The sequence below is a fragment of the Egretta garzetta genome, unplaced genomic scaffold, assembly GCF_000687185.1.
Source record: "Egretta garzetta isolate BGI_Z169 unplaced genomic scaffold, ASM68718v1 scaffold152, whole genome shotgun sequence".
In the NCBI taxonomy this organism is placed as follows: domain Eukaryota; kingdom Metazoa; phylum Chordata; class Aves; order Pelecaniformes; family Ardeidae; genus Egretta; species Egretta garzetta.
Genome location: NW_009259037.1, coordinates 2,161,767 through 2,175,469, shown reverse-complemented (window position 1 = coordinate 2,175,469; position 13,703 = coordinate 2,161,767). Strand labels below are relative to the sequence as shown.

At 40.8% G+C, this 13,703-nt stretch overlaps 1 protein-coding gene across 1 annotated transcript in view; it reads right to left on the bottom strand.

Moving 5' to 3' along the window:
* ADAM12 (ADAM metallopeptidase domain 12) overlaps positions 1-13,703 on the bottom strand; it is a 191,025-nt gene that overhangs the window by 40,891 nt on the left and 136,431 nt on the right. The window contains exon 11 of the mRNA XM_009634874.2: positions 9,576-9,724. Coding sequence (XP_009633169.1) covers positions 9,576-9,724 — 149 coding nt within the window. The remainder of the gene's footprint in view (positions 1-9,575; positions 9,725-13,703) is intronic.

The following is a 13,703-nucleotide window of genomic DNA, read 5'->3' as shown; positions in this document are numbered from 1 at the left end:
TGCCAGAAATCAGACTGCATTCCTCCAGCATTTCCACCTTCTTCTGCTACAAGACAAGCACTGAGAAAAAAGCAGTTTATCCCATATCACCTAAATCACCTCCAACAAATGGAAGTGGAATTCTTTCAAAAAAAATTCATAAATATAAAATAGCAATGAATCACTTTTTCTAGCTTCCCTTTTCTATTTCACAGAGCTTGAACAAAGAAAATAAACTGATTAGTAGCGACATTGTATGCAATCGGTATTTCAAGCCATGAGAAAAGAATGGATCCAGCCACTATCTGAGACCTAGGGATCCTTAGGCGAGCAAATTAGAACTTTCACTCACAGGAATGAAAGGCTTCTGAGAAATCTAAAGGAATCCATAGGTATCCTGATGAAATCCTGGCCTTACTGAAGTCCATAGGAGCTTTCCTACCAATGCTGAGGGAGCTTGGATTTCACATCTAGTGCTGGTCGGCTGCCAGGAGAACATCAATGATGAAGATGAAGGCAATTTCCATGCTATGTTAGAAGCAGCCTGAAAGGCTCCCTAGGACACCAAAGTTATTTCACCTCTTTATTTTCAGTGACTTTACACTCCAATAGGTGGTTGCTTATCTTCATCTCACCACTGGGGCTGTGCCATTCAGCTTTAAAAAGCTGAAATGGAGCCTACCTGCATTTCTGCCACAAGAATCCCACAGTAAATGCGTCAGGGACCTTGTAATAGGCTTTGACATTAGAAAAGAAAAAGAATTACTTTGCAGGAAGCAATTGTTGGGGTAAAATGGACGTCTTCCCTCTCTGGATTTCAAACATTTTGCACGTCTATCCCAGGCACAAAAGACTCTGTGATTCCCATGACAACTGTGGCAAATGCAGCTGTAGGCATCATTTAATTAGTGATTCAGCCTTCCAAGTCAACATAAATTCCTTAAAGTGCTTCAGGGCATACAACACATGTTCAAAAACGAGCATTCATGTGACTTTAAGAATATGCCCTTTAAGGTATGTTTCCATTTATACCTGGGAATTTGGAATTCATTAACACCAATTAAAGCTGGACATCATGTGCTGAATTCTCCGTGCACTGTGCTACAGATTTATCCCTGCAGGTTGAAAAGTTTTTTTGATGAAACAGAAAGCTAAGATAAAGGGAAATGTCCTTATATGATTTGTTCTCATGGGTCATGGCAATAGCAGTACTGCAAGAGAAAAATGTCCCTTACAGAGCTATATTTTCTATGGATATTACACCAACAAGACAAAATGCAGCTGAGCTCTCTCACACCAGCATCCAAGCCAGTAAAACCGTAGTCATTCTGGATACATCACATAGTAGAAACCACGACTTGTCCTTAAGTATCTGCTATAAATAATCACACCAGAAGTAAAATGTGTTTTCATTTGAGAAGTAACCTCTCTCCTTGTCAGCTTCACTTACAGAAAATGCATGCTGTAAATCTGTATGAGTTCTCCTCTAGAATACACCAGAAAAGCCAAATATTTTCACTTCTAACAGCACATCTACTGAAACGTGATAGAGCAAACTAAAATAAAAAGGAAAACCTTTTTCTGAAAGACCTGCCCCATAGCGCTGCGTGCTAATTGCGCAACGCACTGAAACCAACGCTACTAATTCTTCAACGCAGATCTTATTTACTTCAACAACTAAATATCTCTGCAATGTATGGGAATTATTAACAAAAGGGAATGCCAAATGCACTGCAGACATGGGGCTACTCGGAGTCATGTGAAAGGCTGACATAAATCTATTCTGTAATCTCGTGGCTGTTTCCTACTAAAGGAAGGACCAGAATGCAATGTGCTAAATTACTAGGGCATAGGGATACGTTGCTTAAGCTTTTTTTAAAAAAGCAGTTGCACTGCTGGCACAACAGACCTAGCTCTGTCATAAGCAATTTATTACATCAGTATATCAACTTTATTAAAAAAAGGAAAAGACAACAAAGAAGTCTGTCTTTGTGCAGCGCTCAGCTCAGACTGGTTTGGAAACATAAACAGCTTCAGAGTTTAATTAGAAACTGTTTACATCTTAAAGATAATTTCATTTTCTTCAAATTGTAACAGAGGTAATTCCAGATAGTTCTGCTGACTCCACAGTTTAATGTCTCTAGGCTGCCAGACCGAAAAATGCAAAGTGAGGTCTGCACAGCTGAAAACAAACCGAGAGGGGTCAGGAAATACTGTGCTAACTAATGATGGTTGGATTATCTAACGTTTAACAGCTCTGCAGCTACAAGATATGCTGCAAGATGTCTAGAAAGAAGTAAAAAGAAGCAGACAGTAATTTAAAGTGTCCTTTCCCACGCTGTATTTCTGATTTCCGTCCCATTTCTAGCATGAGATTTTGCCTTTTTTTTAGCTTTTTTTTTAAATATTATTTTTTTTAATTACCTTGTGAAGTGTTGGACTAAGTGGTTTTCACTTCAAGCTGATTTGGTACGAAAGCCAAACTACTGTTTTCATGGCATACCTGACTGCCTCCTGAAGGTAGCGTGCTGGAAGTCTCCGGAGGGTGTATGTTTTCATAGCCCGGTTCTGCAGACTCCAGTTCAGAGTCTGAATAACCAAAATCAAGGTGACCTTATATCCTGCTTCCTCGAGATAATTTTTCAAAAAGAAGAAATGTGATTGGAACTAATACTTAATACAATGAATGACACATACAATTAGTACTTTCCTAACTTGTCCTTAATAGAGCTTAACTATGGTTTATTTGTTTAACTACACCGTTATAATGCAGTTAAGTATATACATTTTTTGTATGGCAGTTTAAAAACAAAAATCAAACAAAAGCAGATGACAACATAGGAAGACTCCCCACAAAAGCCTTTGAGAGCCAACCCTACTGAGCAAAACGGTTCTCCGGGAGACATCAGCCACCCATCTATCATACAAATATATACTTAGACGTTATAAAAATCAGCATTATTGTTACTAGCCTTCTTTTGATGTGCAGTCCTGTCCTACATCTCCTTAATGGTAATGGGTGATACATGAGAGAAGAACAGACCTTCAGCACCATCAAAGGGCATCAGTTGTGTAACACAATTTAAGGATAGAGTGCTTCTCCCCCAGACACTGCCCTTGGTGGCCAAGGCAGATGAAGAAGCTTCTGAGCATGGCCTCACCCTGACCCAATCCTGCTGTTCACAGTGACGCCAGCTGCATCAAGACACGTGTGCACCTGAACTGCCAGATTGATCGCTAAATAATCCTCATTAGTATACCTTCTTCTGCCCCCACAAGCCTTGTTTTTAACTTGGATGATTTCCATCATCGGCATTATCACGTAGCCCCACAAAACACGATTCCAGTTCACCAGAGGTGGAAGTAAACTGCAGCACAGGAGCAAAGCAGATTGGGGTTTAAATTCACAGGTCAATTTCTCTGCCCAAACCCATATTTCATCGTGTGGGTGTAATGCGGTGATAAGAAACATTGGATGGCTTTTGGAAAGAGAAACTATACACAGATTCTATAATTCTCATACCCTTGACCTACCATTGAATTTTACCTTAATAGAGAGACCTTGATGGTCCTTCCCATCTTTAATTTTTCCACGTTTCTCCTCAATACTTAGATTGAGTCAACTAGTTCAATTCAGCCTTCCCATCTTTAATTTTTCCACGTTTCTCCTCAGTAATACTTAGATTGAGTCAACTAGTTAAATTCAGGACTGTCACTCAGCCGTTTCTTAACAAATAATATTTTGCTCTCCCTCTCAGCCATAAATATGCAGCTTCCCATTGGCTACCTGTTTTACTTCTAACATAAAGATTCCAATTTTACTTAAAAACATACTGTGGGTGGGTTTTGTATTGGTTAAAAAAAGTCTTCTCCAAATTTCAGCAGTAATGTTTCTACATAATTTGTATGATTTCTACTATGTGCTCTTTCTCTGTTCTTAATTGTTCTCCTCCCCCAAACCCTGCCTCCAAAAACTCAATAATTAAAGTGAAATTGTGTATTGAAAGGCAATTACTCAAAATTAGCTGTTATTTTCTACTGCGAGGCACAGTTCCATAAAAATCCTCTAAAATTTTGATCAATAGCCGAGAGGTTAGAAAACTGATCTCAACTCCATTTCTCCTTTTTCTTCACTTATGCTCACTACACAAAACCCCTTCCCTGGCTGGAGCAGAGCCCCAAGCTATCCTGCAGCACAGGCGAGACACAGGCATTTCCACCAGCACGAAATCACAGTGCCACAGTCCAAGCTCCACCTCCCTGTAACATATGCAGTCATATTTATCTGAGTAAATGGAATTTAAAACCTAACCAAATCAGAAAGATATAGTGATGTTAAATTCTAGCTGTGAAAATGGAAATGGTAACACAACATCCAAGATAAGAACAGGAAAAAAAAAAAAAAAAAAGGCAGACATAGAGGGATTCAATTCATTCTTTGCCTTTTCCAAAGCAACATCATTCTAAAAGGAACACGACAAAGAGTGGTTGTTGTGGGGACAAATTATCATAGAGAAGCTGCTTACTTGTTTATGTTACTGGCCCAGACCTTACCGCACGGCACCAAATGGCTTTCTGTCCCTAGTGTTTCGTGCCATCACTGGCATGCAAACCAGCATATGCCCTGGAACAAGGCAACTCTTGGAACAGAGAAAAAACAAGTCTACTAGGGGCCTAGGTTAAAATAAAAGTTTCTGAAGAGAAATTCTCTCATTCGAAAGTCTGTTGAGCAAATAGCGATGGCCAAGACCTCTCTCACACATCGGGTTTTGTGCTTTCTAAATATGTACCACTTGTTTCATGTCTTGAAACAATAGCCCATACAATATTTTTCTTTTCCTAAGGATTTGTTATTTTCAATTATTTTGCATTTATTTCATCTTTTCTTCATCACAGCCTTTGAAGAGAAGCAATTTACAGCCAGGGAGAAGTAAGAGTCAAAGTGAACTTACATGACCCGTTGCCAGGCTGTCCTTGATGTGCAGCAGGATTTGGGAGACTGGACACAAAGTGACTGCTCTTGATGTTAGACTTCAAGGGCAACTGAAGGCATCCCCTTGCAGACACAGTCACGGCTCTTCGGCACAAACCCATCCTGCCTTCCCGCTATTGTCCTTGTTCGCAGGGACAAACTCCAAGCTGGTTTGCATCTTTCATTTGTAGTTTCAGTGCAATGGGGTAAGTGGGGTCTGCTGAATGGGTGTGTAAAAGCCCCCCATGATTTACAGCTGCAAATTCAGCTTTCAGCCGATGGTTAAAGCAAGCACCCTTCCAGGTCAATATTTCATCTCACAGTTCATGGATAGCAAAGGAAATGGGGTGTGGGCAGTAGGGCAGACCTGGAGAAAATTTCTGTCATTCCCACAGCCAGGTGCAAATGGGACTGGAGGAGAGACTACAAAACAGCCCTTTCCTCGTCATCCTCTTTTCTTTCAGCATGGTGAAAACCTGCTTCTCTCTATGGAAGTGCAAAGAGAGGTGAAGCAAACAGCTCTATCCTAGCAGCCTGCCTGGCATTTCAATTAGCCATGGCTGGGATGATTCAGCAACAAGAACTGATCCTGGAAAGAGCAACGCACTGCGAGATGACAAGGAAAGAAGCTTTCATTATAGCAAGTCATGGGACTCCGCAAAGGGATGGAGACTACAGTAGGATCAGCATCTGAATGAGCTTGGTAAAACTAGCTGTCCTTTCTGGGATTCCTGGTCTGTCATTACCACCTAAAGTGGAATGGAAAGGCATGAAGGAGTACTTTCTGTTAGAGGGAAGGAAGAACATGTTTACAGTATGCTCAGCTTCCCTGATGACAAGCTAGTTGTGTAAGTCACCGAGGTATAAACCAGAAGAGCACACTGTTGTGGCAAGGACACAGACGTGGGTGAGAGGAAGTATAAACCTTGGGTTTACAGGAGGGAAGAAGAATAACTAAAAATGTTTAAGGCTGGTAAGAAATTTCAAGCATATATCAACCTTTAAGCTCTTCCTGCTTCAGGGGAACTTACCCGGGTTCAACCCCATGGAGATACCTGTGGTCTATTTTGATGAAGGAGCACATAAAAAGCACATTTCCAAAAATCTTAAATAAGCAAGCACTGCTAATTGGCACAATTTTGCTCCACAGTTTGTGCTAAATTCTGCTTTTAGTTGCAGGGGTATAAATCTAGACTAATGCCTTGGGTTTCACCAGAACTCTTCTGTATTTATCTAGCTGTCAGGAAGAACATTTTCACTCCTAAGAGTGGAAACTTCAGAGAGCTACTTGGAAAACAAGTGGAATACTGCAATAGCCTCACTGAGTCAGCCTAGTCCCTTAGTTTTCAGATACTGTGATCTCCGTAAAAAGATTTGCAAATCTCTTTAAGACTCCTTATATATCCTTCTTTTTCGCTTGGAAGAGTCTATGGCCAAAAGAACTAAAGGAACTGAAGGAATATCATTAAAACGAATGCATAAAAAAGGGAACAATGTGTTAGTATTAAATATTTCCTTGTTGATCTGATTTTTATAGCAAAACTCTCCTCTTCTACAGTGGGATTTATGTAATTTCCATAGCAGATATTTGAATCTCTAAAAGGTCTGGAGTGCCACAAATTTTGGGGTTTATATACTTAATTCCACGACGTACAAAATATATTTTGCTAAAGTAGCGTGTCTTTAAGGCATTTGTAGCTCACACACAACTGGTACACAGCTTGCTGGTATCTTTTAAGAGTAAAAGCTATAGGAAGCTCATTAAAGGACAGATCCAACAGAGTTTAAATTCCACACTGATCCCTGGAGACTTTTTCCACCAAGAACTAATTTCCAGGACCTCTTCAAAGACTGAAACATAAGAACTGAAGGAAGATGGCAATAATTAATGAAATCACTTTTAAGTAAAAAACCTTCAAACATGCCCTTTTGCTGCAAAACCCCACACAAATGACTCCAAAGTTAAGTTTACAGAGCCTTTTATGTTATAACCTAGATATTTCTTACCCTTTTTAGATATCAGATAAGGACTTCTCAGGGGCTTGTGCTTTTTACACCAGCTTCAGCCCAAAGAGGTTTTTTTTTTTTCCTTGCACTTGTTAAATCTACCTTAAACCAACAGAAATTAGAAGAGCACAGAGTGCCAATGAGTATACCGAGAGTGCTGGCTGTCTCTCTAAATTTATTTGGCTTCCCTGGGATGCTCTTTGTTTTGATGTTTTTCCTATTCTAAGAATGTTTTTCAGTTAGGGAATATTAATTTGGCATTCCCTTAACAGACACCTACTTCCAGAGCTGAAAACTCTTCAGTGTTCCTTAAATAATGGTGCTCAGAGGAATCCTTCTGTTGGTCAGATGTTGGGTAAATATTCAAAGTGTTAATTTTAGATTGGTAAAATGCAGCTTGGCTTAAGGCGTAAAGTATTCTCCCAGAATACTTATTACAGATCGACAGCACAGTATGAAGGTAAAGCCTGAGGCTATAAACCTGACGTTAAAATTTCCATTTATAAATCAATAATCACTGCAAACAAACCAGCCTGCTCAGTTCTGTGAATGCCACAGCTCTTCCTCAGGCACAAGTTGTGTATAAAGTTTGGTAAAAATCTGAAGAGAGCGTTACAAAGCTGAAGTGCCCCTCTTGGCCCCCTCCCCAGACCGTCAAACCCATGGGCACAGCGTTGCTGAAGAAAGCACAGCCTTTAACCTGTAAGGTGCTACAGAAACCCCAACACAAAGTGAGCTGAGCTGCTTGGACTCATATCTGAGGAAGACCCCGAGCAGGTACAACCTTGGTCTGTCCATGCCCCGAGCCAACCCAGAGCCAAGTCTCTGACTGGCACATCCAGCACAGAGGAGAGCTTCAAAAGCGTCTGGTGCAGAAGGCAGAACCAGGGAAGAGCTATCTAATCTCACATTGGAGATACCTTCGCAAGATGAGTTCTGAAAGTGTCTAGAAATTTCTGTCCTGAGAGCATCTCCTGCATTTATTTCCAAAAGTGGAGTACCTGGATGCCCAACCAGTAACTCAGCTTGCGTGCACCCTTCAGGAGCTGAGAGCCCAGAGCTCAGCCCTGCCTGCCCACGGCTTCCCAGCTATCGCATCACCTCCCCTCAGCATCCTGTTTCCAGTTCCAGTTTGTTGTCACAGTGTGCATACGAGCCCCGAAGTGCTGCAGAGTGCACTTCCATACGGATATTTACTACCTATTGTTTTAGGAGAGCCAAGCTATTTTTCTTTTCCAAACTGCAGAAATCACTCTCCTTCTCCTCCACACACACAACTCTCTTTTGTTTGTCTCTTAACTTGCTGTGCTTGGCCTCTGGCCAGAATCCCCTGTTCTGCCCTGAAGGAGGGTGACAGCATGCCTTTGAAGAAAGGCCAAGGCTGCTGCTAGGCTGACCAGCAGGGAGCAATCCTGCCCAATGCTCCCTGGCCTCTCCCAGATTGCTCTCCTGCTTTCCCAGAAACATGCAGTCACGGAGAAGGCAGAGGCCGAGCTGATCACAATTCCCAGAAGAGATTTTTTAAGCAACAGATGAAGTTTAGGCACACACAGAGAATGCTGGCGCTGGAAGAGACATCGGAAGATCAACCAGACCATCCTCTTGCCCCAAGGCCAATCCCAGCTGTACCTACAAGACACTGCTGACAGATATTTGTCCAGCTGGGTCTTGCCAGCTTCCAGTCACAGGCGGTAACGTTTCTGCAAGCAGTCCAGCCCAGCACATCACTTACCATCAGAAAGCTTTGGTAAATCTACTCTCTCTCACATCAATTTAATCCTATCAGCTCTTGTCTGGATATGGACATGGAGAACTCATTCATTTTATCGTTCAGTTTCTAACAGTACTTTAAAACAGCAGCAAGCTGTAACTAGTTACCTGGTCGTGGTACCTGTACTTTTTGTGTCTACAAAACCACTACGCTTCTCCGTTGACATAGTGCCTTTATCACCAGCAGAGTAAACGTTCGGCACTGACTCGGAGAGGTGACCATGGGTTCCCTGGCTTTATTTCCCATTGCGTCTTATACCTTTTCTTGGAAGATCTCCCTCCAGTCCATGAACAGCCCTAACCCCACTGACTTTACAGATTTAATTTGCTCACGTGTTAATAGTGCTACAAACTCATAACAAGGGGTGAAATGCAAAAATTTGTGCAAACGTAAAAACCTTTTCTGCACAAGACAAAGGCTTAACAGAGAGTCTAATAATATATTTCCTGCATTACTTTATTTCCTACACATTCATCTTAGTCTTGGCCTTGGGACGCTGCTCATTTCCTATTATGACTATGATACTCAGTTGGCAAGATGAGAAGGTGAAATTCTGATTCAACACTTGCAATGCAGTTTGTTGGTTGCTTTTTTTTTTAAATTAACCAGTTGCTTATGGCATTTCTGTCTCTCACTCTGGTAACAGGGATATAGAAAGGTACAACGGTACGCGTCGTGCTCTGATAACAAGTTTAATTGTTTCAGCTTGAGGTGGATAACTGCAAGAGGATTTGACAGGTGTTGAAAAGGTTTTCTTTTTTCCTCTTAAATGTTCCTGAGACACAAAACAAAACTAAAAATTTTCCACTATAACTGTAATTCACCAGTGCTTACCCTCGCACTTACCCAGTAGAGGGGTTCATGATGCAACCCCCTTTATCGGTAGACGCTTTGCAGTTACAGCCCCTCTCCAACGTGTCGTGATTCATTCCAAAATTGTGGCCCAGCTCATGAGCCAGGGTGACTGCTGCACCTAGAGGGTTTTCTGAGTGATCCTTGAAAAAATCAAAAGAACTAGTGAAGTCAACATATAAAAACAATTCAAAATACACACTGCCCCTCTAAGGTCATAGAATGTTTTGGGTTGGAAGGGACCCCTAGAGGTCCTATTGCCTGTCCTTGGAAATGTTTTACGAACTTACCAGCTCCAGTTACACTGTTGTTAAATGGACGCAATTTTAAATCCATCCACATATACCAACTGCAGACTAGGAACTTCAGGACAGGCTATCTGTCCTGGCTAGTTTCCCCAGCACATTAGACATTTGAGACCATTGGGCAGCTTTGAACATCTGGGCCATCTCTTTATTTAGGGCTTAGGATTCCCCTGCCCAATAAATCCCCCAGACTCCCAAGACATGGCAGTGGCAGAAAAGTCACCCAGATGTGGAGTGTTGGAACGGGTAATCATTTACGGGTGAGGATGAGTGTGACAAGTGAAAAGTGAGACGATCCTTCATGTCAGGAGGTAAATTACAAATGCAGCAAGAGACTTCACTCGTTCTATTCAATGTTCTTCAGACTGTTTCTTTAATATCAGAAAGTCCAAGGTTTCACAAGCCTTGTAAGGAAAACCAAGTACTTTTGAAAACCCCCTTTTTTAAAACGAAAGGACAATGCAAGTCGAAATCTTCAATGGCCTCTTGTTAACATCTATGAATATTCTTAATGTTGCAAGTGTCAAAATTGAAATAGTAACATTAATCCTTGTTGAAACGCTGACTTTTGGGACAATTACATCTGAGAAATTCACTGCGTGGTCTGATTACAGGCTGCTGATCAGACTGGTCTGGCTTAACCACAAGTAAGACACCATTGCACATCGATCATTTTCCTTGAGGGAAAAAAATTCCACTGTACTCATATGAAAGCTTTCCCTAAAGGCATAAACATGTAATATAAATGCATGATCCACTATTTATCAGTCAGTAAATGGAATTACTATGTACAGCTGCCTGCTCTAAAAGCTTATATGAATATATTCAGTTTAAATAACTCTTTTAGTATCATCTAAGCCAATCTGTGGACTAAAAAGAAGTGAAAGGTAAAACTGCCTACAATATTAGCTGTATATTAATGAATCCCTTAAGACACGACTTGGGGTAGATTTAAGAGTTTCTTTTTTCATCTGTCTGTGCTAATATTTTTAGTAAATCATTTCTCAAACAGAAAACAAAATAAAAAAAGATAACACAGTCATTCTGAAAAAAAGAAACTATTCCTTCTGCATTTGGAATAAACTCAGAAGAATTCTATCTTTTAACGAAGGTTCTCGCTTCAATTTTTCCTGAATTTTAAACTTTTTAATATAAAAATCTTGGACTACATAACAGTCAGTTTGTGTGCAGTTACACTCTAAGACGCCTGTTTGCTGAAAGAAGCTGTACAACCTGTCCTAGTAAAAGAAACAACAGAGTAAACCTATGCAGCAAAATAACCTGTAATAATGAACAAAATATATACTGCTACACAATGCCCACATACCGAGATGTCTTACCTAGCTACTAGTCACATACAGATCGATTTATCTTTGTGCTCATAGTAATTGATGAAATATTTAGAGAATTCAATGTAATTGAACCTGATGCCTTAAAAAGAGCACAACTGGAAAACAACCCAGGACCAAAGATTAAGGAAATAATGAAATAACTCTATATAATTTATCAACAGCACGCTGGGGTGATGCCTTGAAATTAGAGCTGTGTGGTCAAGACAGAAACTCCTTTAAGTTTTGAACTACCCAGACAGACTACAAACTGAGCTCAGTTTTTCTTCATTTTGCCAGTCTTTCCTACTGAACAGAGATTATATTTATTTGCACACCTCTAAAGCTGGCGGTTAAAACTAAAAACAAGAATTCGCACAGTCCACTCCAAAACTAGAGCAACAAATGATCTCAAATGTAATTTGGGTCTTGAATAGGCAAACAATTATTACAGTCCAGGCGGTTCTCATTACTTGCTCAGAGCCACTTGGAATGCAATTTTATCAGTTTCTAGAGAGGGTTTTTAAAACAAGGAATGTGATGTCTCAGCAAAAGACATTATTTGAAGACAGCATAAATGAAGATTATCAAAGCAAACAGTGACATGTCCCATTTGATACTGAGACCGTTTAAGTATTACAAGGACTAAAGAAATGAATAGCAATGAACTTTGATTTATTCCCAGGGTCTTTTAAAGTTAACTTGAGCAGTAAAAGTCATTACCAAACAGTTTCACAACCACTGAATAAGCAACGATCCACTGTTAGGATACGATAAGCTGTTGCACAAAACATGCAGCTGCTTTCAGCTGAACCCTGCTTCACTCAACTGAGATTCAGATCAAATCATGATAATAAAATACTGTCCCCTACAGCTAGAACAGGCAAATGCCCCACTCCCTGGTACTTTCCACACAGTTTCACTCGGTTGTAGGAATAAGTTTGCTAAACCATGGTTTTATTTCATTTAAGCAATTCACTGAAATGTAAGTGCCTCAGTTCCACGCTTGTCATTAGCCTAACTTCCCACGAAAGTCAATAGAAATTTGATGTGAGTGAGAATTAGGTTACAAGCAACTCAGCAATATTTTACTTTTAAACCCATGAATTTACGGGGCAGTCTTTTGAAACAGAATGAAGACTGGATCGTGTGTCAAAGACGTGCTTTAATGTCAACTTTTGTTTGGTCTTTCTACAACTCAACAGAACCTTCACAGTAAAATAAAATTACAATGCTCTTGATACACCAAAAGCTTCTCATGCTCAGGTGCCTGCTCTCCCCGCTTTGAGTTTCTCTTAAAATTAGTGGGAGCCCACTGGGAGGACTCAGCCCTATATAAAAGCAGAGAGGGGCAGGCTCTCGGGGAGGCATTACAGTGGAATTTAGGTCATATTACTGCAGAGCTGAGTAACTGCAAAAACAGTCAGGAAAAATCAGATCATGCAAGGATGACTCCAGTTTTTGTATTCAAATGTTATTTCTTGTGTTGTCTCTCCACTGTCTCTTCTTTCAGAGCAGTTTTGAGATGGTGGGAGCTTTTTGGTACTGAGTGTTCGGGATGGAATGGGCAAGAGGTTGGCTCTATTATAAGGGCGGCCAAATGTCCAGTTGCCCAGTGTTGCGACATTTGAGGACTATAGCCTCCCAGGTCAACAGTTATTCATCCTTTCATTTACATATCTTCCCAATGTAGAGCTTTCTTCTATATAAAAACTTTCTTTTGTATACACCTGAATTAGCCTTTATTAACTGAAGGTGGGGGCGAGGAGGTTGGACAGATGCCCATTTGGGTTTTGGGGGTGAGCGTTTGCTTGTTTTGGATTTGGCTCCTTTTTGAGGATTTGCCTAAAGAACTGGGTAACGTTTCTAGTTATGCTGTGCAAGCCTCGAGTTAATTTGCACCTCAAAAGTTTCAATTCACTGAGGTGGGAGTCGCTGGGAAACGTTGCGCTCCCCTGCACAACTGAAGCCGCAGCCCGGCCCGCGATTCCTACACAGACACTGGCTTTCTCCTGGAGATATAAATCCGTCTCTCCTCTGTCAGAGCCCTGAGAGCACTTTAGAGAAATGATGATTCTTGTTTTCTTGTTACTAGAATGAAATATTTCATGTTGTTTCTCTTTAAAATGACAGACTAACTTTGCAGTAAAACACACTGTAGCGTATTTTAAAACTTATGCTAAAAATTAGAAGGACAAAAAAGTCATCATTAAGGGCATCTCCAGCTGCAGATAAAGCCAAAGCAGTGACTGCTGGCCTGAGGGCGAAATGGATACAATGGGGCTCTCTGCCTCATATATGCTTTTGCCAAGATTTGGAAGTGTACTGGGAGACTCCTACAGCTTTTTCTTTCCCTTTTCCTCATTTTCCTTTTGTGTCTACCCCCCAGGTACCCAGCAAAAAGCTGTAACAAACATCAATTAGAGACTCAGCTTCCAAAGCTAGCAAGAGACGGAAGCTTTTGTCTTTTCTACATTTTTGACATGACT